Source organism: Pantherophis guttatus, chromosome 7 (genome assembly GCF_059756535.1).
Source record: "Pantherophis guttatus breed Tessera chromosome 7, ASM5975653v1, whole genome shotgun sequence".
In the NCBI taxonomy this organism is placed as follows: domain Eukaryota; kingdom Metazoa; phylum Chordata; class Lepidosauria; order Squamata; family Colubridae; genus Pantherophis; species Pantherophis guttatus.
The window spans coordinates 17,376,468-17,401,148 of NC_142069.1; the positions used below are offsets into that span (position 1 = coordinate 17,376,468).

Below are 24,681 nucleotides of genomic sequence, written 5' to 3' on the forward strand. Positions count from 1 at the left end.
TCAGTACTGTACTTGGCGAGGCTGGTGAGACTTGTAAGTGGGCGGAGTCTGGCTTTTCTCTTTGTCGGCCGGACGGGAGAGGAATGCGAGGCTTAACTGACGGGATAGTCTTGTGAGAGAGGAGCGCGCGACGGCCAGCTCGCGGCCTGCAAGGATTGCACGGAAAGGGGCGGGGCAGAAGCTATTCACAGAGCCCGAAAGGAGGGGGGGAGGGGGAAAACGAGCTTTCGGCACCGGAAGTTCTTGTGGTAGAACGGACTCCGCCGAAAGAAAGACCTGCGCGCACGCATACATACTCTTTCTCCCCCCCCCTCCTCACTACTTACTCCCACACCCACCCTCGCTTGCTCGCTCTGCGACTAAGTCCTCTCAGCGCCCTCGGCTCTCTTCTTAGCGTTTTGCCGGGGCTCCCCCCTCAGTTTCGTCGGACGAGGCGCTAAAGCGAATAACGCCGAGCGAGAGAAGCGCTTCAAGACCGAGAGCGGTTAAAAACAACAACAACAGAGCCGGGACTATCTATCTATCTCTATTTTAAAACAAGATCAGCGGAAGGATATGATTTAGTCGCTTCCGCGAGAAACGTAGGGGGGGGATTTAACTGAGACGCGTCACTTCCGCTGAGCCTCAAGAAGGGGAGGAAAAGGAAAAGGAGAAAAAAAAAACATACACACACGCAAAGCAGCACAAATCCTTGCGAAGGGGGGGGGCGAACAAAAACAAACGGGGGGAGGGAGAAAGAGAGAGAGGCCTGAACCGGCCTTGAGGGAACTGCGGCCTCGCCTTCGAAGGACTCCTCTGCTCGTCGGCCGGAATCGCCTTTGCTCCTCGCTGGGTACCGGGATGTCCCTCCGCCCCCTGGTCCATCTTTGAGCGGTTTCGCCTTCTCCTTCCCCTCCTCCGCTCGGCTCCGCTCCCCGCCAGCCGAGCTCCTTTCTCGTCCGGGTCCTGAGGCAGCGGCGGCAGGGACGACGGCGCCGACGCCATGTCGGGGGACGACGACGGCCTCGATGGGCCGCACTACGTGGCGGAATTCGTGCCTCCGCCCGAGTGCCCCGTCTTCGAGCCCAGCTGGGAGGAGTTCAGCAACCCCCTCGGCTTCATCGGCCGCATCCGACCCTTGGCTGAGAAAACGGGCATCTGCAAGATCAGGCCGCCTAAGGTACCGCCGGGCCGAGGGAGGGAAGGATGGAGGAGAAGGTCTCCGGGTATCTATCCTCGGTCTTCGCTCTTTGAAGAAGTTGCTTCCCCCTTCTCTCTCCCCCGCTTCCCCCAATGGCCGCCCGCCGGCTCTCCCCCTTTTGAATTCGGATGAGGCTGAGGGAAAGCAGCCCGGGCCTTTTTTTTTCTTCTTCTTCTTCTTCTTCTTCTTCTCCTCGAGGGGGTTTTTCTTCGGACTTTTTCCGAAGGTCTTTGATCTTTTGCAGCAATGGCGTCTCTTGTCACGATGGGCCGACGCCGAAAGAAGGGGAAGAAACCCCCCCCCCCCCCACCACCCCTCTGTTGATTCAGGGTTAACTTTGCTTTACAAGCCCCGCTAATAATAAGCCGCCTTTTGAAACGTTTTTCGGAGAAGCGAGAACGAAGGGACGATATAAGGGTTCAGGCAGGCGAAGGAGGCTAAATTCTTACTCCCGGGGAAGGAGAGAGAGAAAGGGAGCTCCTAATGGGTGATGTTTAAAATACCGTCTCTGGTGATCAAGTCTAGCCAGATGGCTTAAATTTATCGGGAGGGGAAGGGAGGGATTTTGACTTGTGTTGCTCTGATGAAGTGGTTGTGGGTGAGCTAAATTCTGACAATTCCGGGGTAGAAAGCTCTGGCTTTTTAAAAACTCGATCCTGGCCTCCATGAAAAAAAAAAAAACGCATTTTGTCTCTTGTATAGCCCTGGGTTCTCCATGGAAATAATTTTCTCTTTGTATCTCTTTGTCTAGAACTACATAGTCCCTATTGTACTGTGTCGTGTACAGCCCCAGTAGCTTTCTCTGTATGTGTCTCTATCTCTCTACTGGTTTTCTTGGTTGTAAATATTTAAAAAATACTCCCGGTTCTTTTTCTACTCTATGTTTAAAGAGCTCTTGTAGGTTAAACCATCGTGTTAATTTGAAGAAAATCTCCTTAAAAGAGATTAGAATGCATAGTCCTGAATAACTCTTTTCTAGTACCTTATAGACACTCCCCTTCATCAGCCAAGGTCAGTCTAGATCAAGGCTTCCATCTTTGCTCCCTTTCAGTGCAGTAGCAGTTTTATTCACCTGACTCTTTTTAACTCCAAAGTGATGTGATCAATCTGAGATTCAGCTCCTTTTCCCCTCTTTTCTGTCATCTACTCCAAGAATCCAAAGGATAATGGGGAAAACAATTATAAGTCATAGCACTTGCCAGCTTTTTTCTTTGTCACTTAGTTATTAAGAGTTATAATAACCAGGAATTTAATTGATGCTGATGGAGGAGTTTTAGGCTTCAATTTGCAAAACATTGCTTTTAAGGTATAAAAAGATATTTAACATAGATCAGCTACAATAACAAGTAAAAAAATTCTTTGGAATGAGGTCTAAGTTATGCAGGTTCTGTAAGTGCAGGAAGAAACAGCCATTACATTTGTATCTCTAGTGGGTTTTTTTCATTAGCTTTGTGTGCAAAGCGATGGAAGTCATGTATTTGGCCTTGTGACATATTACTCTGAAGGAATGCTCATTTTTGGATCTTGTCAAGTACATCAGATTAAAATATCTATTGGAATGAAACACAATCATTCCCAGTCTTATTCAGTTTAAATGTCTCATTTTAACTTATTTAACACCTGCATAATGAATAGGTTACATTGTCAAATAACAGCTTAAAAAGTAATAACTAGTGATGAATAACAGATGTTCTGATTCATATTAAACGTTTAAAATAAACTGTCATTCTGTATTTCAGTATAGCTGGCTGCATTCTAGCTCATTGCATAATTACAAATACATTTAGTTGGAGAGAAATACTATGCTTTTTAAAAAACAGTCATGAAAAGTAGCAATAATTTCTTTACTTGTATGAGAGAAAGGGGGGTTATAAAGAAGTGAGCAGCTGCTGAGTGATGTGCCATTTTTAGAATATTTATAGATTTGTAATTTGGGTCAACATTTGTAACACTTTTTTGATTAGGGACATGCAAACAATTCAGTGCACTGATTGTACTGTGTATGGAATGGGCAAATTTGCAAAGTTCAGGTATGGAGAGAGGTACATGGTCTATCTAGACATGGACCTGAAAAACCTTTTCTGGGGGACAGGTGTTCCAGGGTGGGAAACAGGAAGTCAAACATTTTTGATCGAATAAGGCAGCAGCAAAGGAAGGCACTGGGAAAATGGAGAGGGGGCAGATAAGCCGGTGGAGTGTGCCATGCTTGAAGTCTGGTGTATTGGTGCGCTGGTCATATGGAAGAGGAGTTGGAGAGGGTGAAATACACTACCCTTGTTCTACTTATCATGGAAAATTCCTCTGAAATTTCTCTCCATCAAAATCCAGAACAATACAAATACTTCATTTATGGCCAAACTGTATCATGCCCAAAACAATCAAGTTAAAGTTCAAGAAAGTCAGATTCTAAATTGCAACATAGTGAAGCCTAGCTTTGTTCTAATAATTTTGTATTCTTTTCTGTGTAGTATTAATCTACTGTATATGAGTTCTGGAGTTGCTAGGATTAGGGCATATATAATAAATTGTATGAAAACTTATTCATTTTGTAATACTCTTTCTACCTGAAATATTTTCAGCTTTTCATGGAATGCTTATAAATCATTCAAAAGTAAAAAGTTAAAAAAAAAAAAAGAATACATGAGTTGTGTTTGTTGTTTTATTGAAGGCTTGTATTTTAAATTTGGCTTTCCTTCTTTACCTGTTTAGGATTGGCAGCCTCCTTTTGCATGTGATGTGCAAAACTTTCGTTTTACTCCACGGGTGCAGCGCTTGAATGAACTGGAGGTAAGTTTCTAGTCATCAGTATTCAACTAACTTAGAATTTTTTGGTGAGATGGTTCGATGAATGACCTGAAAAGCCCACACGGTTTCTTATGTTGTATTGATATAATTACATAAAATAACTCTCCCAATATTTATGAGTAAATTTTGTTTTAAAAGTACACATTAAATAACTTTCTGATGCTCCAGTAAAAATGACAGTTTACTAGAACTAATTTCTATCTGGATTCTTTTGTCAGTGCCAGTGGCTCTCTTGGACACTCCTTATTATGGCAGGAGGAAAGCATAAATGTATTCATTATTTAACCATTATTGCATTCTTGATAATTCTGCTTTGCAGCCCTTCATGGGTTAGAATATAACACAAGGGCCTGGTTATGATCTTTTATACTGCAGGGAGAATCTACAGGAATATATTAACCTAAAGCAGTTGAGGTAGTGTAGCTAATTAGTGTATCTTATCTCTTCTGCATTATGCAGTAGACAGCACACGAGGGAAGAGCTGATCAGCACTCATATTTCATGGATTTTGGTAGAACTTAATATTGGTAATGACTAATTCCATAGTAATGAGTATCTATGGAAGATGAAGCTAGTTCAGACTTAATATTAAAATATAGTTTAAGATTGAGAGATTATAGTGTATTATTTTGCTCTTCTTCCAATCTTGCCAGTATTTGCTTTTATGTTTTATCTTGTCTTATTTGGGCTCAATAAACATGGATTTATTACTGCTATGACTTGTTTTAAGCAAGTGATCTTTAAAGTAGAGTTCCAGCTAATCATTATTAGGATTAATCACAGTTTTGATTTCAGACAATTTGAATAATTGTCCTTAATCTCCCCCCTCCCCCAGGCAAGAGAAAGCAACATCTTTTGCCAAAGTCTCCTAAAATTTACTTAAGAGGAACTTAAGTGTGGAGAATGTTATACAATTTTTGGTATACCTGGATATACCTGTCTGTTTCCATAATTCTTTAATGATTTCCCCTGCTGTTTTCAGCCTTTACTAAAGTGTGGAATTTATTCATTTATCATGTTTTAAGGACCCCCCCTTGCAGAATTCATAGTAACTCCATAAGTATGATATTCAACGGTTTCTCTGAAACAGCTGAAATGGCCTCTGTTCTTTTGTTTCCATTTGTTTTTGTGGACAGAAAACTTTTGCATCAAATTTATATGATACCTTTTGCTGGTTTGATTAATAGGCAATGACTAGAGTGAAGTTGGATTTCTTAGATCACCTAGCAAAATTCTGGGAGCTTCAAGGGTCTACACTGAAAATTCCAGTAGTAGAAAGAAAAATATTAGATCTTTATTCACTGAGCAAGGTAAGCGGGGAATCTGTAGTGGTTTGGTAGGCAAGTAATGGATATCTGAACTAGCTTTTCCACTGTAAAGGGTGCATAACTCTTTTGTAAAGAGTTATTCATATTAGGCCAAGATAGTCTGTAACATACACCAGTGCATTTTTGTAATCAGAACTGCATTATTTTTATCTAAGGCAGCAAGGATTTTTTGTGCATATAATATTCTGTATCAGCAAGCTATAAAACATTGTTTTAATTTAGAAATCATTACATAATATATTTCAAGCAGTCTTCAAATAAATGATAACCATTGTAATTCGTTTGAGAAATTAAGGAATGACTGGATGGGAAGAGTAAGAAATATGTTGAGATTTTTGAGAAGTCATTTTTGTTAAGTTTACTATGAAATTAATATATTGAAAACTTCCCAAAATAATTAACTTCTTTACAATTCCTTTTAAAAGTGTTAAATCTTCATTATAGTGCAATAGTCAGCCTAAGTTAATTAGTACTGTTTATTCTTGATCAAATTTTTGACCAAGATTCTCCTAAAGCAACATTTCACCTTCCTGCTCCCATAAAGGTCTTCTATTCCCTCCCTAGTACACTATACATTGTTACTTTATTGTTACTGTTGCACCTTCTTTAAAACAGTTTTAGCAAAATGTAAATAAGTCCTCTATTTTAAAATCAGTTTCTTTGTAATTGGCTATGTTTTCACTTTTTTCAAGGTCTGTCCTTCACAAATCTTTCGGTTGTTTAAACCAGAAAGAATGAGTGGAAGAGAACAAAAAAAAAAACAAAAAAACCCCATTATTTTTACCAAATAATGATGACAAACTTCATCTTGAAAGCCCCTATATACACGCTCTACTTTGCTGCTTTAAGGATCTTGACATAAACTTTCATATGAATTCCAGATTTTCTGAATTAGATAATTGCAAGTCAAATTAATGTGTTTCAGAACATGACTAATCAAACTGAATGTTTCAGGCTCTTGTGTGGTTAAATGGCAGATGTGCAAACTGCTTAGCTAGTTATTTACATGTGTATATAAGAAAACTTTTGGAGGAAGAAAATGTCTAGATTGCTTAAATAATGTTTGTGGTTTTATATCGCAGATGCTTTCTTTGTATCCGATCTTGATCTGTAGAAATCTGCAGCCACGTTGTTTTTAACTTTTGTTTTAGATTGTTGCCAGCAAAGGAGGATTTGAAATGGTCACTAAAGAGAAGAAATGGTCTAAAGTGGCAAGCCGATTGGGTTATTTACCAGGAAAAGCAACAGGTTCCCTGTTGAAGGCACACTATGAACGGATCTTATATCCTTATGAACTTTTCCAATCTGGGGTCAGCCTTATGGTGAGAGTATTTTATTTGCAAGAAATCAAATTACACACTTTTTTTTAGTATCCTTGTCTTACACCAGTTCATTTAGTGGCGTTCAAAGTTACAGTGGCACTGAAAAGTGACATGACAGTTTTTCACATGACCATTGTAGCATCCCCATGTTCATGTGATCCAAATCCCAGACACTTGGCAACTGACTCATACTTATGACGGTCACAGTCATTTCGTAACCTTCTGACAAGCAAATTCAATGGAGAAGCCAGATTCACTTAACAACCGTATTACCAACTGGAAAATGAGGCAAAACTCACTTAACAAATGACTCATTAGCAACAGAAATTTTGGGCTCAATTGTGGTCATAAGTCAAGGACTACCTCTACTAGGTTGACATGTCTAATGTGCATTTACCTTACTTAAAATGTCTTGTTAATGAGAACCATATTATTTGGGTTTTTTGATCTCTTTATTTGTATCTCTTTAGCTAGATAAGATGAGAACACTTTTGAAAGAAAGTCAAACTTGAAGTTTTTTTTTTTTTGGCTAAATAAAAGCATTTGGAAAATCTGCTAACTTTATTTTTCATGGGTCCAAACGACTGTTTCAAATGTACCGTTTGAAACCAGATTGACATCCCAGATCCAATCAATCTGTTGTCCTTTTGTGTTGTGGTTCTGTAGGGCATCCAAAAGCCAAACTTGGATCTTAAAGAAAAAGTGGAAGTTGAGGAAGTTGCTGTTGATGCTCAGTCTCCTCCAAAGCAGGGTGCAAGAATGAATGTTGTGCTGAAAAGAACCAGACGTGTGAAGTCCCAGGTACTCAGGCTATTGGCCACCGTAGATAGACTGCCTTTAAGTTTAGTGTAGTGCAGAAGCATTAAAAATGCTGTGGCTTTTATCTGATCATAAGATTTGTGCAAGGAGACCACAGTGAGACTTTTCAAAGTGAGTGTATGCTAGATAAAAATGCAGTATAATCTAACAGTTCTTCGGTTGATAAACCTATTTAAAAAAAAACCAATGGATTTTATTTGTGATAACTGTTGAACTTTGCATGAGCATCATCTGGTATAGCATGTGGTTCAAACTACAAGCTGGGAAGTTTGATTTTTCTCCTTTAAAATAAACTGTCTTAGAGGGCTTAGGCAAGCTAACATCTCAAACTTAGTCTAAATATACTGTGTTATGAGATGATCTACCTTATAAACAATATGTTTATTGAATGCATCAAAACATTTAGTACAACATACACAACTGTGTTATTTCTAAGTTTGCTACCCTGTATTCCCCAAAATAATAATTATCCGCTGATAATAAGCCCAATCGGGCTTTTGAGCGCATGGCAGTAAGGCCAAGCGCTTATTTCAGGGTTCAAAAAAAATATAAGACAGGGTCTTATTTTCAGGGAAACACGGTATATATGTGTGTGTATTTAATCTATATACACAAACGTGTGTGTGTGTGTGTGTATGTATGCTTACGCAATATCAGCATAAAAGACGAGTTTGGGGTTCTACTCCGACTCGATTCAGACTATTCAAATTTTTAGTGTGAGGAGGAGTAAAACATTTTACAAATACGTGGTTGCCAATTAAAGTAGGCAAATGCTGGCAGCAAGGAGTATTTTCTAGACAGTGTCTGGCTCTTCTATATAATTTCCCCAGTCTTTAGTAAAATAACTATTTTCTCCCATGTGAGTTAGGAGACTTTTCATCAGAATTATGTACTACCGATAATTATTTAAATTCCATTCTCTTCCAGTTTGACTCAAAGAAGCCCAAGAGAAAAGTTGTGTGTATCTTTGGCCACCAGGTCCCTTCCCTACAATTCTTAAAACTAAAAACTGATGTGCAGCTGAGTTACTCACAACAATTGTATGTGTAGGAACAATAGAAGGATCAGACAAAAAGGGAATAAAATTGGGCGAACCACAAACTATGAACTTTATGTTTTAAGAGTCCTACATTTATTGGCAATATTTCATTCAAATTTCTAAGAAAAACTGATTTTGATGTTTTGTACTTTTCCCTTGTTTACTTCCTTGGGAAGGGCAAAACTCTTTCATTATAGGTCTGTTTGCCTCCTATCCAATTCTCAAGGTTCATCTTGTTTTGCAGCTGTTTTTGGAATTGGATATTTAAATTAGGTAGACAATTCCCATTGGCATACTTTCGTAGATTACAGTGGTTTTCCCCAGATTCTGCTTAAGTTTTCCTTCGAGGTTAAGGTTAAAAATATATTTTTTAAAAAACTTTTCAATTCTTTAAATCTGGATTTTATAATGTGTTTGTTTTAAGAAATGTCCTTTAAAGATGTGCGCCCTTTACAATGTGTTGGTTAAGGCTGAAAGAGATCATTTTCGTTCTAGCATTTGAATGGCCATTGTTCCCAAATTGGAAAAGTGTATGAAGTATCCAAAATAATTTCAGTTGTATTTATGTAGCTTTAATAGTAAAATGTTGATAGTTTTAAGGGACATCTGCCCTTGTACCTTTACAGACAATTCAAACAAGCAGCCAAAATAAGCATCAGTAACCCCACCCCCTACTGTGAAGAGTATAATTAAAATAACAGGATACTTCCCCAGTAATCTTTGTACCCTTTTTTTCATCTCCTCCTTAAAACACAGTTGCTGTCACTAATTAGCTTTAATTGGGATTGTTGTAGAACAGAAGTAGTCAGGTTGTGACCTTGCTATCATCAGTTAAAATTGAATTGTGTAGATAGAAAACTTGGGGAGGCAGCCCTAGCCACAACAAAAAATGACCTAATTACAAGCTCTTTTGTTATATTTCATGTGATTTGAATATTCAGAACAAAATTAAACAATTGCATGTTTTCAGAAATACTTGGCTTGTGGAATGGATAGAATTATAAAATCATTTCAAAATGTTAAGTACCAGGCAAACAATTCTGCCTGTGTTTGAGAATTTCTGTATGTAATATCTGGATGTGAAATTTGTAGTTCCTAATAGAATTCTTTCTATGGCTTGAATCAAAACAGTTTTATAATCATTTTCTTTTAAATAGTTACTAGTTTAAAAAAATCAGATAAGGTTAAAGGAAATCGTTTTAATCTGATTTTTCTGAGTCTCAGTTTCTATTGTCTTCTAGTACTCCACATGTTACATGATATTTTCACCACCAGGATTTTCAGCATTTTTAAAAAGAATATGATATGTTAAACATTTATTTAGGAAATCTGTTTAAAATATTTAACTTGTGCAAAAGAGAGCACTTATTGGAAGTATAAGGCATTGTAGGTTAGAATATCAGCGAGAAGAAATAGAACAGTTGATGCTTATTATGGGCTATAGGTAATTGTATTTTTGCTGATGTGGTACATAATAGAATATAATGGGTTTAAAGCAAATTAGTAGGATATAAATGACAGCAAATGCAATATCAAAAAAAATGTATTCTTATTTGTTTCAACATTTTCCTTTAATAAATAATATCTTTTTTCCTAACTGGTTGGAGAAAGTTCTTTTTAAAATGCATAGTAAATGGTCTCTATATATAGAAGTATGCCATTTAATTATCTTCTATTAGTAGTTTGGATGCCATTCCAAGAAGGGTAATTTGTATCATTAGTCTGAAACATGTTGAAGATAGTGGTAGAAATTAAAATGTTGATCCTTTGAAGTGCCTTAGTAGCATTGTTCTTGAAAAAGATATCTGTGAAAGTTGGAATTTGATCCAGCTCATAACTTTTAGTAATCCAGCATAGAAAGTAATTACTTTCAGCCTAAATAGTAATGGTGAATTTATGTAATCTTGTCTTTAGGCAGAGGGAGGAGAGGTGAGTAGAAATACTGAATTGAAGAAGCTTCAGATATTTGGAGCAGGACCAAAGATGATGGGATTGACGTTGGGGACAAAGGAAAAGGAAGGTAAGATTGCAATTCAAATTAACTGTTGACTTTTTATTATTGGTAATGCAGAATTTTACCACCATTCATATAATTCTTAACAACTGGTGTAATGTTATGAGTGGCTCGTCCCACTCGTGCCGGCAGAGGACGCATGTTGCGGATCCCATCAGCCCAATCATTCCGGCTGGCAGGATCCAGGAGGAGGGCCTCCTCTGCTGTTGCTTTTGCCCTCTGGAACTTGGTGCCCCCCAATATGAGGTTGGCCCCAACCCTTCTGTCCTTTTGTAAGGGCTCAAGATGTGGCTTTGGCAGCTGGCCTAGGGCTCCAAATGTGGGAACAGCACAGTGGAGGTAGTTGATCGAGTAACAACAGATTTTATTTATTTATTTATTTATTAATGGAACTTGTATGCTGCCCTATCTCCAATGGACTCAGGGCGGCTCACAACAATTAAAACAAAGCAAACAAACCATTAAAAAAAATTCAGGTTAAAATTAACAGAAATTCAATAAAACCCAGTTAAAATTCTTTTTAAAACCCACATCAGTCCAGGGCGGCCAGGTGAAATAGCCATGTTTTCAGGCCACGGCAGAAAGAGCGAAGGTCGGAGGCCACCCGGAGCTCCAGAGGGAGTTGATTCCAGAGGGTGGGTGCGCCCACAGAGAAAGCTCTCTCCCTGGGGGTAGACAGCCGACACTGTCTGGCCGACGGCACCCAGAGTAGGCCCTCCCTGTGGGAGCGCACAGGGCGATGGGAAGCTGTTGCTGGCTGCAGATGGTCCACCAAATATCCCGGCCCAGAGCCATGTAGGGCTTAGGATCCCACTTCTCCCCTACTCCTCCCCACCCTTTTCACATGTCCTTAGATTTTAATGTTTGATTTTAATTTATTTATGTTTTAATGTATATGTAAAAACATACTTCAATTACGTAAGCTGTCCAGAGTTACCCTATGGTAAGATGGGCAGCCAATACATTTTATAAAGAAATAAGTGAATAAGATGACTAAGTTATTTTCAGTCTTGATAATGCAAAATGTTTGCTTAGCTTCATTTAGTGTTGTAAATACTGGATATTCCACAGTTGTGTGTATGTAATTAGTTGTCATTTCTTGGAGCAAATGCAAAATGAATTATTGTGAGGCTTTTAACCTACCCAAATAGTGTCGTGGCCTCTGATAAATTCCGTATTCTTGGTTTAACAAAACAATGGGGTATTTGTAAAAAAATGTGTGTTTACATATTGCATAGAATGGCATTACATAGGCATAAAATTGTGAATCATCATCTCCTTTTAATGACCCCATAATCCCTTGCGGGGGTGGGGGTGGAATCTAGGCAATTGAATGGAGCTGAGTGTTTACTGGCTGGATGCTCTTCCTGTTGCCAATGCGGAGTTATATTCAGCAAATATATTCTCATCGTGCCCAGAGAGAGAAATATCTCCCTCTACCTAGTATCGAACTCACAGCCTCCTGATTGTGAGGCGAGAGCTCCACCTCTAGGCCACCGCACCACTCTATAGGCATAAAATTGTGAATGAACTAGTAAATTAAGGCTTTATTGGAGTTGGAAAAGATACATTACTGTACATTCAAGTTAAATTTAGTTGGGAAGGATTAGGTAAAAAGTATTCTCTTGGTGCAGGATTGTGGGTGCTTAGAATATTCTACTTGTGAATCTATCAACTGCTGACCAAAAAGAACTTCTGCAATTGTGTATCTGGATTGGCTTTTCTCAGTCCATTTTAGAAACACATTTCTGGGAATAGATTTGTATGCTTTGGTCTGATTTCCAGCTTTGCAATAGAAAATAGGTCTGGTTTGTGCAGTTACTCCCACATTAAATCATACAGTGGAAAAAAACTAGAGATCTGTCCTACCCATATTCTTCTGACTTCCATTTTTTTAAAAGATATGAATCTTGTAAGATGAAAGACATGAATCTTTGAGAAACTGTTTTAGATTCATTTGGCAAAATGTTTTGTGAACTGCTATGCTGTAGCCCTTTGTTGCAATCATGTGATAATGAGTCTTGTGCCTATTGCTTCATATCATCAAACAATACATCTAATATTTTGCTTCTGTTGCCTGCTGTATTCCCGATTTCTGATTTCTTTTGTGGTTTATGATTTATGCATTCTCTTTTTCAGATGATGTTCCTCGGAGACGCAAAGGTACCAGATCTGAAGCTTTTGGTATGCAGATGAGGCAGCGGAAAGGGGCACTATCTGTCAACTTTGTAAGTTTGCTTTACCACATGTTAGTCATTGATATGTTGTTGCATGTCTAGGCTATGAAGATATAGGTAAAGGAATAAGAAAATAAAATGCCTACATTTTATTAAAGTTGTTTGAAAATTAGGGAAGTGGTATCTATTGCTGTGTTTGTGAATAGTAGTCCATTATTAAAATTTGTAGCTCAGCCAAAGTTTTTGTAGTCCAATTTTTACTCAGACTAAAACTATTTTGTATCTTTCTGTCTCTGATCTCAGTTGCAACTCTCCATTTTCTACACTTGTTTTCCTAGGAAGTAGATTTGTGATTTTTTTAGAATTGGTATGGGAGTTGATGCAGATGTACAACTCCATCCCTCATTGTCCACTGTAGAGAACCAGATGTTTCCCATTTAAGTTTTGGAAACTGTCCTGTGGCATGAAGGATAGTAATACGTTTGCGTAACAACTGTCAGATTATATATAAATGTCATGAGATTACAAGAACTTTACTTTTCTCCAGGTTGACTTATACGTCTGCTTGTTTTGTGGTCGGGGAAACAATGAGGATAAATTGCTGCTGTGTGATGGGTGTGATGACAGCTACCACACTTTTTGCTTAATACCTCCTCTGCCTGATGTTCCCAAAGGTGACTGGAGATGTCCCAAATGTGTTGCTGAGGTATAGTTTTTGTAACATATACAGCATAGCACAATGCACGTACACACATGTACACAAGGAAATCTCTGTTAATTATGGCTATGTGCAGCATTTGGTGGATTGTTTTTATGTTTCTATTAGAAGGGGCTTCTGCAAAATAATTTGCAGAATGCAAAATAGTAAGTAATAAGACTTAGAGAGCTTGTAGCTGAAAAAAACTTTTGAGCTTAGTTTAGTTCTAGATTATGCTAAGGAAGCTGCAACACATGCTACTGAATGACTATGGCAGATATTTGTGTCTCTTGAAAACTCACAATCCAACTCACTTTGTTTCTTTCATATTCTTTCTATAAGGCACCGCAGTAAATGCAGGCTTCAGATTTTGAAAAACATGCCTATCTCTTAGATATTCTAGTTGGCCCTTCTTCCTTAAATCCCAGTCTAGAATTTTCATCTGTAGAAAGTAATTGAAAACTTTCTTTTTCTCAAAACTTGGTGAGGAAAAGATTGATCCATAATTGATTGATTCCATTATAAATACTACTTTCTTCTTCTAGGAGTGTAGCAAACCACGGGAAGCCTTTGGATTTGAACAAGCTGTTCGAGAGTACAGCCTCCAAAGCTTTGGTGAGATGGCAGACAACTTCAAGTCGGATTATTTCAATATGCCAGTCCATGTAAGTGGGTCATTGTTAATATCTTCATGACAGCAGATTATATACAGTTGCAAGAAAAAGTATGTGAACCCCTTGGGATTACGTGGAGTTTTGCATGAATTTGTCATAAAATGTGCTCTGAATTTCATCCAAATCACAACAATAGAAAAACACAGTCTGCTTAAAATAATACTACACAAACATTAGATGTTGCCATGGTTTAATTGAACATAACATGTAAATATTCACAGTGCAGGGAGGAAAAAGTATGTGAACCTTTGGACTTAATAACTGGTTGACCCTCCTTTGGCAGCAATAACCTCAACCAAATGTTTCCTGTAGTTGCAGATCAGACCTGCACAATGATCTGGAGTAATTTTGGACCACTCCTTTTCACAAAACTGTTTCAGTGTAGCAATATTCTTGGGATGTCTGGTGTGAATTGCTCCCTTAAGGTCATGCCACAGCATTTCAATCGGGTTGAGGTCAGGACTCTAACTTGGCCACTCCAGAAGGCGTATTCTGTGCTGTTGAAGCCATTTTTTGTTGAATTACTTGTATGCTTTGGGTCATTGTCCTGTTGCATCACCCATCCTCTGTGGAGCTTCAGTTGGCGGACAGATGGTCGTACGTTTTCCTGCAAAATGTCTTGATAAACTCTGGAATTCATTTTCCCATCAATTACAACAATCCATCCAGGCCCTGAGGCAGCAAAGCAGCCCCAAACCATGATGCTCCCTCTGCCATGTTTTACAGTGGGGATGAGGTTTTGATGTTGGTGTGCTGTGCCTTTTTTTCTCCACACATAGTATTGTGTGTTCTTCACAAACAACTCAATTTTGGTTTCATCTGTCCACAGTATATTTTGCCAGTAGTGCTGTGGAACATCCAGGTGCTCTTTTGCAAACTTCAAACATGCTGCAATATAGATTTTGGACAGCAATGGCTTCCTCTGTGGTGCCTTCCCATGTACTCCATTCTTGTTTAATGTTTTCCTTATTGTAGATGTGTCAACAAAAACGTTAGCATGTGCCAGAGATTTCTGTAGGTCTTTAGCTGACACTCTAGGATTCTTCTTTACCTCATGAAGCATTCTGCGCTGTGCTCTTGCAGTCATTTTTACAGGACGACCACGCCTAGGGAGAGTAGCAACATTGCTAAACTTTCTCCATTTGTAGACAGTCTGTCTTACCATGGACACATGAACATCAAGGCTTTTGGAGATACTTTTGTAACCCTTTCCAGCTTCATGCAAATCAACAATTCTTGATCGTAGGTCTTCTGAGAGCTCTTTTCTGCGAGGCATGGTTCACATCAGACAGTGCTTCTTGAAACCAGTAAACCCAAAACAGGTGTGTGTTTTTAAAGGGCAGGACAGCTGTCAGCAACACATCCAATATCACACTGATTAGAGTCAAGGTTGGCTCACTCCTGGCTCCAATTAGCTCTTGGAGAAGTCATTAGGCTAGGGGCTCACATACTTTTTCCTCCCTTCACTGAATGTTTACATGTTATGTTCAATTAAACCATGGCAACATCTAATGTTTGTGTAGTATTATTTTCAGCAGACTGTTTTTCTATTGTTGTGACTTAGATGAAGTTCAGAGCACATTTTATGACCAATTCAGGGAAAACTCCACGTAATCCCAAGGGGTTCACATACTTTTTCTTGAAACTGTGTGTCCTTTTGTACTGAGAGGTATGTTAAAATTCAGCATGATGTGGTCCAACTCCCTCAAATTCTGCAGATTGTAGAAAGTTTTATGAATAATTTATTTGACAGTTGATTGTATTTTTAGAACTTAAAATGCTTTTAGTTATCTTTTAGAATTATATTAATTTTATAGAAATTAGAAAAGGGAAATTGAGTTTTTCAGGGCAGCATGGATTATATATCGTTAATGGCCAGGAGTATCAGAGCTCATTGGTGTGGTCATGTAAAATAAAATTTGAGGTACTCTCAAATTTTGGTAGTTCTCTCGAAATTGACATATTTTTATACAGTATGCATGAAAGCTTTATCTTTAAATTCCAATCAGCATTACCATAGCTTCATCAGACTTTGAATGTGACCACCTTAATAAAACTTGTCCCAGCAGAGTTCTTCCTAAATCCTACTTATCTATTTTATGAACTTGTTGTTGGTGTTATCATGAGATTCATATCCCAGCTTTATTTTGTTCAGGTTAAAACAACATACGTAAAACTCCTTTCCCCTTCTTTCTGCCATAGCAACCACAACTTTTTGAGGTGGGTTAACCTGAAAGGGAACGACTCACCCAAAGTCAACCAGCCAGCTTTTTTGCCTAAGGGAGAACTCATGGACTCCTAATTTGTAGTCCAGAAACTTAAACGTATCAAACTGTTGCTCCAATAGTCTATGGATCTCTTCATTAAAGTTAAAATAACACCATAGAATTCAACTTGTATTTCCAGCTGCCCTGTGTGAAAAATAGCCCAAATTACAATAGGACAAATTACATTAAAATTGCCTAAAGCCCAAAGAAAATATACTGATGCTTTCTTTACATCTCTTTTTATCAATTATGAATACTGTTCCTGCATTAAAATGCAAACAATTTAAATGTGTGCCAAGAAAACTAACACCAGTTAAGTTATAAGCACTGGCAGACCTACTATGACTTGCAGACTTCGAAACCTGAGCTCCTCTTGATATCTCTCTTGGGCTTTTCAGATGGTTCCTACAGAATTGGTGGAGAAGGAATTTTGGCGACTTGTGAGCAGCATTGAAGAAGATGTAATTGTGGAATACGGAGCTGATATCTCATCCAAAGATTTTGGAAGTGGCTTTCCTGTAAAGGATGGGAGGCACAAGCTAATGCCAGAAGAGGAGGTGTGGCCAGGATATATAACTTTGATGAAGTTTGCATGCTAGAAGGCAATATTTTAACTGGATTTAGGTTTAATGCATTTAATTTTTTCCCAATATTGAGAAGAGATAAGTCGTTTAATGTTTTCCCTATTATTCTGTTGGCTGTAATTGCATCTGGCATTAGCATGCTGGGATCCTATGAGGACTGAATGATGTGCCTGTCCTATATTGCTGAGTGCTGAGCAGAATTTTCATACCATAGATCCGTGATGGCGAACCTATGGCACGCGTGCCACAGGTGGCACGCAAAGCCATATTAGTGGGCACGCCAGCTCAGCTCTGGGGCGCATGCGCGTGCCGGCCAGCTGATTTTCGGGCCTTCTGGGCCCACCAGAAGTAGGGAAACAGGCTGTTTCCTGCCTCTGGAGGGCCTGGGGGCAGGGTGGGGAAGGCCCGTTTTTCTTTCTTACCTGGCTCCAGATCCTCTCTGTGTATCTGGGAAGGGCGAAAACAACCTTTCCCACTCCCTTGGAGGCCCTACGGAGGCTGAAAGGGCCCATTTCCCGGTTCCCAGTGGGACAGGAAGTGACGTTTTTTCCTGTCCCCAGCCTCCAGAGGCTCCTAGAGAGGCTCCTAGAGACTCCTAGAGAGGCTCCTAGAGACTCCTAGAGAGGTTCTGGATGTTGGGGACAGCAAAAAATGTCACTTCCTGTCCCACTGGGAGTTGGGAAATGGGCCCTTTCAGCCTCCGTAGGGCCTCCAAGGGAGTAGGAAAGGCTGTTTTCGCCCTTCCCAGATACACAGAGAGGATCTAGAACCAGGTAAGAAAGAAAAACGGGCCTACCAGGCCATCATGTGCCAGGAGCGGGGGGGGGGAGAGTGGGGAGGGGGTTACGCACGCATGCGCGTGGGCACGTGCGCGTGCAACCCTCCCCCACCCCCTCTCTCCTGGCACGCGATGGCAAAAAGGTTAGCCATCACTGCCATAGATGTAGGGGGCTTGTAGGGGTATTCACCTATTAGGGATAAATTCAATGTAATTAACATACAAGGATGTTGGAAATGGTAATTTTGCTTTGGATTCCATACTTTGGCCAACTAAGTAGTGTTAGACTGATAGTGCCACTGTATGTGGTAGAGGATAGAAAGTTCAGAGGCAAGAACAGGATATACTGTGTATTTATATGGCTTATTGAGTGCAACTGGTCTGGAGCTGGACCCTAAACCCATAAGAGAGAATTTAGAGCAGAGGTGTCAAACTGGCAGCCCACGGGCCAGATGCATCATGTGCAAGCCACACCCGCCCCAGCTCCGTGAAGGGAAAAAACATGATATGTCACATGACGGCAACATGATGCAAGTTTGACACCCGTGATTTAGAGTGAGGCAGTACGTTGTGGCATAGCCATGAAGTATAAATGCTAAAAATATTTGTGATTTTGAGCAGTACACTGATTTCTTCCTGGTCACTTCTTTTATGGAGTTTGTTTTGTTGACAGGAATATGCTCTTTCTGGTTGGAATCTTAATAACATGCCAGTCCTGGACCAGTCTGTCCTTGCACACATCAATGCTGACATTTCTGGCATGAAAGTGCCTTGGCTTTATGTGGGAATGTGCTTTTCTTCTTTCTGTTGGCACATTGAAGATCACTGGAGCTATTCCATCAATTACCTGCATTGGTATGGAGTGTGTGATATGCTTCTCATAATAATAGTGATAAGGATTGGCATTTTTTTTTTTTTTGCAAGCAAAGTGTAAATCAGTTCTTTGCATAGCATTGAAGAATAGGCATTTGCCTCAAGTGTATGAATATAGTGTGGGAGTGGACATGTGTTCTCAAAAAACATACAGTTATATGCTAGCGCTTGAAAATGTATGTTGTGGAAAAATCAGTAAGAAAGAAAATTAGATTAGAAATTAGATTTGATCCACAGGTGGGTTCCCATCTTATAACTGATTTGCAAATGTTCATATTCTTAAGTATGATTTGTGAAAATGGCTAGGAATAGTAGATAGGTCTTATGTATATTCCTATGTCCCATAGGGATGCAGTGGCTCAGTGGCTAAGACACTGAGCTTGTCGATCGAAAGTTCAGCGGTTCAAATCTCTAGTGCTGCTTAACGGAGTGAGCTCCTGTTACTTGTCTCAGCTTCTGCCAACCTAGCAGTTCGAAAGCACATAAAAATTGCAAGTAGAAAAATAGGGACCACCTTTGGTGGGAAGGTAACAGTGTTCCGTGCGCCTTTGGCATTTAGTCATGCCAGCCACGTGACTATGGAGACATCTTCAGACAGCACTGGCTCTTCGGCTTTGAAACGGAGATGAGCACTGCCCCCTAGAGTCAGGAACGACTAGCACATATATGCGTGGGGAACCTTTACCTTTACCTATGTCCCACAGCTTCCTATATGCCAGGAAAGGGTGGCCTCTGGCATTTAGTCCAATCTAACACAAAAGAGGGGATACATCTGATTATGCTTTATATTAAAGCTATTGATGGTGTATAAAAATAAATAATAAAATATGCTGGAAAATATTTCAAATATATGGGAAGGATAAAGTTTCTTTTCAACTTTTCAGATGTACAGAATAAATACTGTAAATTGAATAATTATTTTTTATCATTTGATATAATTTGGTTGGTGTGCAGTTAAGTTATGGGAAATTATTGTCCATGCAGGAAGCTAATGATCAAGTTGTCAACTCTTGGCCTGAAGTATCTTGTTTTTTGGCCAGGTAGCAGCACTGCTTTTGAAATATATTTGCTTGCATTTGTTGATTATAACTGGAAGTTTCAATAGAACATATTTTATACCATATGTTTTCTTTTGGATAATGGATTGTAGGGGGGAACCAAAGACCTGGTATGGAGTGCCTTCCCACGCAGCAGAACAACTAGAGGAGGTTATGCGAGAACTGGCTCCGGAGCTGTTTGAATCACAGCCTGATCTTTTGCATCAGTTAGTCACTATCATGAACCCCAATATTCTCATGGAACATGGTGTGCCTGTAAGTAAATGCAGACTCTTTCTCTCTTTCTCTCAAGTTTAACAATTTATGCCCCACAGAATAAGTTAGAAGATAAATTCTTAAAACATTTCAGTTCATTTTCACATTCCGTGTACCAGATGGCGTCTTTGTAGATCCACCCATGGATATTCTTAATTGTTGGTTTTCTGAGCCACTCTGCCTTTCACTGCTGTTATCTGTAGTGCCCTTCATGGTCAGAATCTAAATACACTGTTCATTCCTCTTCGAAAAAAGCAGTTTCAAAGAATAGTTCACTAGATAGTTGTCTAGAGTGGATAGACCTAGCCATAATACTAAAGTGAACTCTAAATTTAGTAGATTTTCCATGCAACAGGCAAAATTGGTTCATACACACTCCCAATGTGTGCCTAAAATTGCATTTGTCATTCTGCCTAAGTCTCAAATATATTCTAGATTCTACTTTGGCAGTTACCCATTTCCCCAATTAGTATATTGAGGGTTTATTCTGCATGCTTCCATTATATAAAGACTGAATTGGCATGGTACACTTTACTTGGTTCCTAAAACTAGATAAAGCTTTGGACCATTCCATGAATAAATGAACAAGTATGTATTTGATTCATTTGTTTAATTGGTTTCTCTTACCTAATTTTATTGTGTATGGGAAAGAGATATTTTAAGTCATATTTATGCAAAAATATGGAAAATTCAAAAGAGTTTAAATGTTTTAAGTATCACTGTAATTGAGTAATCATCTCACTCCATATAGGACTGCTTGCTCATTAAGATTTTTAAAATCAGTTTAGGTTTGCCTAGTTGATGGAAAATATTCTTGAGTTTTGTACCTCTCGTGACTAGATTTTTTGCGTGGGTGCACGTTAGAGATTAGTTAGCTACTGTGAATCTTTTTAGCAGAAATATAGGATATAAATATTTAAAGAAACGCTTGTAGCTGAGGTGTTAGCTTTCATTTTCAATTATGTAAGTGTGGCTGTTGTGATCATGTAGTATTCTACATAAAAGTTGCAGTTCAGGTTTTGTAGAAGTTACAATTCACACAAGTGATGCTGATTCATTTATAAATTGGCTTAGGATCCAGCACTGTACAGTAAATTGCTATAATTGAAGTCTTTAAAAAAACAATGTGTTTAATATTTCAGAAACATGGGCACATAACATAGATATATGAGCATCAATCTTGTTTTAAAATGGGCATTTTCTGGAATTAAAAAGTGTTGCCAACTGTTAAATGGTATTCAAATCTATTTATCAACAGTTTCTCTACTCTTTGTTAAGAAAATAACATATGGTGCATTCCCAAAGCTTTTAACCTTTAAGTAGGATTTAACTTACAGGTAGAGGAATTTTTTTTTTTTTTAGAAAACTGTAGCATGGGATTCAAACCACATGTAAAAATGAAATGGAATCTTTTTTATATTCTGTGCCAGTTGAAGTAGTTGCTTGTTGAATAAAGTCTCTGAAGTCCTTGAGGAAGTACAGGAAGAGATGACGTGCATGTGATATAGGAAAAGTTCAAGCACATGTTAAATGCTAAATCTAACATTTAGAAAACATCTTACAGTCATTCAGAATAAAAGGCTGCCAAAAGGCTGCCACCTTGTCTGCTGGTAACATGAATTCTGCAGTAGTTAGTACCGCTCCCAAAGCACCAATTCATCAGCAGACAAACTGGTGATTTGCTTCTGGTGGCCTGTTGCCACCCAAGATATGCAATTCCCATCTTATTTTTATCTTCTTTCTGGGTAAATGAGTATAATTATAAACAAAGTAGTGACGTGTAGTCAACTACCATTTCCTTTTTCTAAGAACCAAGGACAGTTTAGCGGATTGTTTCATTCTGCTTTGGAAGATTGTTAATTGTGCAATGTTTATATATATATATTTTCTTCAAATTTTTTTATTTCTTGTATTTAGGTATACCGGACCAATCAGTGTGCTGGTGAATTTGTTGTGACTTTTCCCCGTGCCTATCATTCTGGATTTAATCAAGGCTACAATTTTGCTGAAGCTGTGAACTTTTGCACTGCTGACTGGGTTTGTATGCGCCTAGCATAACCTAGATTATTGCTAATAATTTTCCTGGGCAATAAAAATCGATTATTTTGATGATACTTTGGCCAAACTTAAAACAACAAACTAGTTTGTAAATAGATTGCATTGGATAGTATTTTAACAATTTGTTAATTGGTTTGTTAATTAGTTTCCATTTCTTTAGTTTCTTGATGCTAGCGTGGAACTAGGCAGTCAATTATAATAATAATTCAACATAAAAATTTATGAAAAGTTTTACATCTGTACTCATTCGGCTCCTTTGTACACCTCACACTTCATACTTCCCAGTTATAATATTCTCATAAATATTTACAGATAATGGAATGATCAAAAACAGTTTAAAGTAATATTCTCTTCAGTTCAAAACCTAGGAATTTGAAATCTTGCAACATTTCTAGCAGCTGTGAGATGTAATATTGGGGCCAGTATGTGGAGATTACATCATCCATTTGAAAGTTAAATCCTATGCACTTTGGATAAATAGAGAGATGTTCACTAATAATTTATTGGTTCTAAACTGAAATCCATGCATTATATTATAGAATATATGAATTAGTTATTCTAATTAATAGATTAACAGAGTTGGAGCAAATAGTTCTACTTTCGTGCTGCTTGAAGTAAGAAAGATATATTATATTCACCAAAATAATGTACAGAAGAGGCATCATATGCACTATCCTTGCATTTGACAAGCGTGCAGAAATAACATATGAAATAGCTTGCAGAATGAGTTTATTTCTAGTTACGATGAATGAAGTTCTCGTTTTATGAAATCATTTTTAAGATGCAACATTGACTCCCTATTAAATAATATGCAAGCTGTAGGTATCTTACTGAATGAACAAACTTGTTGTTGCCCTGCATCTATATTAAAACAATATCGTATTACTATGTCACTGATTTAAAAAATGAAGTCTATTACTTTAATGGCTTTTAGATTTTTGTGTAGGGTATTATTATATATACAACAATGTGAAATCATAGCTGCCAATCTTTAACTGGTATTGGCCTTTATATGCATCAAATTTATTTGCTATCCATTTCACGGTTCAGATGACTTTGAGTGGCTTACATCAAGATAAAACAAATATTCATGATTATAAATATAAAATAGATTAAATTATAAAAATTAAAATAAACTCAAAAACAAGGGCTTGGAGGGGAGAGGTGGCAAATCTTTTCTGTTAGTACACCAACCATCTTCAGGCAGCAGTATGTCCTTTAAGACCCGATGCCATTTGGCATAGCCAGGTTTTAAGTCCAGGCAGAAGAAGAATATCATGGCTTCAAACTCTAAGGGACTGGTTTGGACAAAACTCAGCAGCACTTTTTCGTGCGGCTATTGATGAAAATAGTATCTCCAACATGATCGCCAACGTCAGATGACGGATATGGCACAAGAAGAAGAAGATTTTTAAGTCTTTTCCAGAAGACTAAAACAGAGTGGGGTGGGGGTGGGGGGCTTGTCTCCTGAGCCAAGATGTAGGTAGGAGCCACTGGGATTAACAGTGAATAAAGATGATTACACAGAGATTAGCAGTGAGAAAAATAAAGATGATTGCGCTGGGATTAACAGTGGAATAAAGATGTATTTTGTACATTGGGATTAACAGTGGAAGGATAAAAGAAAAGGTTAAATTAGAAAATCGATAGCTATAATAATTGGGATATTGTTTAAATATGTATAACAATTGTGATAACTTGAACATTTATTACCTAAGTGAAAAAGAAAATAAAACTGAAACAATATATGATTATGATTTATAAACAAAAATTACTTAATTGGTGTTATATAAATGGTATGGTTTGATAGATAGAATTTAGAATAATTGGGAAATTATGTTAAAAAGCATTATTTGAACTAAGAACTATGTTTAAATGTTAAATTGCTATATTTCTAAAATTAAAAATATAAGATTTAAATTTGATAAAGTAATAATGAAATAAAGATTTAATGAGCATAATGAAACATAAATATGTTTGAATTGTATTGTCAATAGTGAGAATTTAGGGTAAGAATTGTTGTATTATGAGTTATTAATTGAATTAAGAATTAAGGTGGGTTAATAGAAGGGTTATTGTTTTGATTAAGTAAATATGTGTTAATTTTTTTTAAGATGGTATTAGTTGTATATGTGATCTAAGATTTAGAAATAAGTGCTATGGCAAAATAGAATAGATAAAATTTTGTTAAAGATTTTGTTAAAAATTGAACAAAGTGATGACCGGATCAAAGCTCTGTTCCAAAAGGATGTAATTTGTATGTTTGGAAAAAAATAAAAAAACTTTTTGCAAAAAATAAAATATTTTTTTATTTCAATGTAATCATTTAATTTATTTTAATATATAAAATAGTTAAATAACTGTGTATTTAATTTTGAAATTACTATAATCCATTAATTTTGGATTAGATTTCTCAGGATAATATAAAGAGCTGGGGTTTTGTTGTGTTTATTCTTGCTTACTGCAGTGTAGTTTTTTTTGCTCAACTGATGAAGAAAGAATATAGCTACAGTCAGGAAAGGTTGATTGGAGATTGGCAATTTCAGACTTGTTAAAATGAAATTACTCTTGAAATCTATTTTCTGTACCCGATCATTCAACCATTTTCCTTGTCATTATTTTCCATTTCATTTTAAGAGTTTTAGTCACCATGACCTCTAGAAACATTATCCTTGGATATTGCACTGCACGGTGCCTGGCGTAATTTCCCACTCCTTTAGTTAGTACCATTTTATCTGTTTTTCTGTTTGTCT

The 24,681-nt window shown here is 37.9% G+C and overlaps 1 protein-coding gene across 2 annotated transcripts in view; it reads left to right on the top strand.

Annotated features, from left to right (window-relative positions):
- The first annotated feature begins 13 nt into the window (after positions 1–13).
- The window catches only part of KDM5A (lysine demethylase 5A), a 52,728-nt gene continuing 28,060 nt past the window's right edge, over positions 14–24,681 (top strand). The window contains exons 1-13 of one of the 2 annotated variants that reach the window (XM_034403262.3): positions 14–1,159; positions 3,890–3,967; positions 5,173–5,295; positions 6,465–6,635; positions 7,302–7,436; positions 10,408–10,513; positions 12,647–12,735; positions 13,232–13,390; positions 13,927–14,046; positions 16,721–16,879; positions 18,358–18,539; positions 19,708–19,870; positions 21,788–21,907. In XM_034403262.3, coding sequence (XP_034259153.1) covers positions 983–1,159; positions 3,890–3,967; positions 5,173–5,295; positions 6,465–6,635; positions 7,302–7,436; positions 10,408–10,513; positions 12,647–12,735; positions 13,232–13,390; positions 13,927–14,046; positions 16,721–16,879; positions 18,358–18,539; positions 19,708–19,870; positions 21,788–21,907 — 1,782 coding nt within the window. In that variant the 5' untranslated portion in view covers positions 14–982. The remainder of the gene's footprint in view (positions 1,160–3,889; positions 3,968–5,172; positions 5,296–6,464; positions 6,636–7,301; positions 7,437–10,407; positions 10,514–12,646; positions 12,736–13,231; positions 13,391–13,926; positions 14,047–16,720; positions 16,880–18,357; positions 18,540–19,707; positions 19,871–21,787; positions 21,908–24,681) is intronic. The other variant, XM_034403263.3, reaches the window with a different exon arrangement.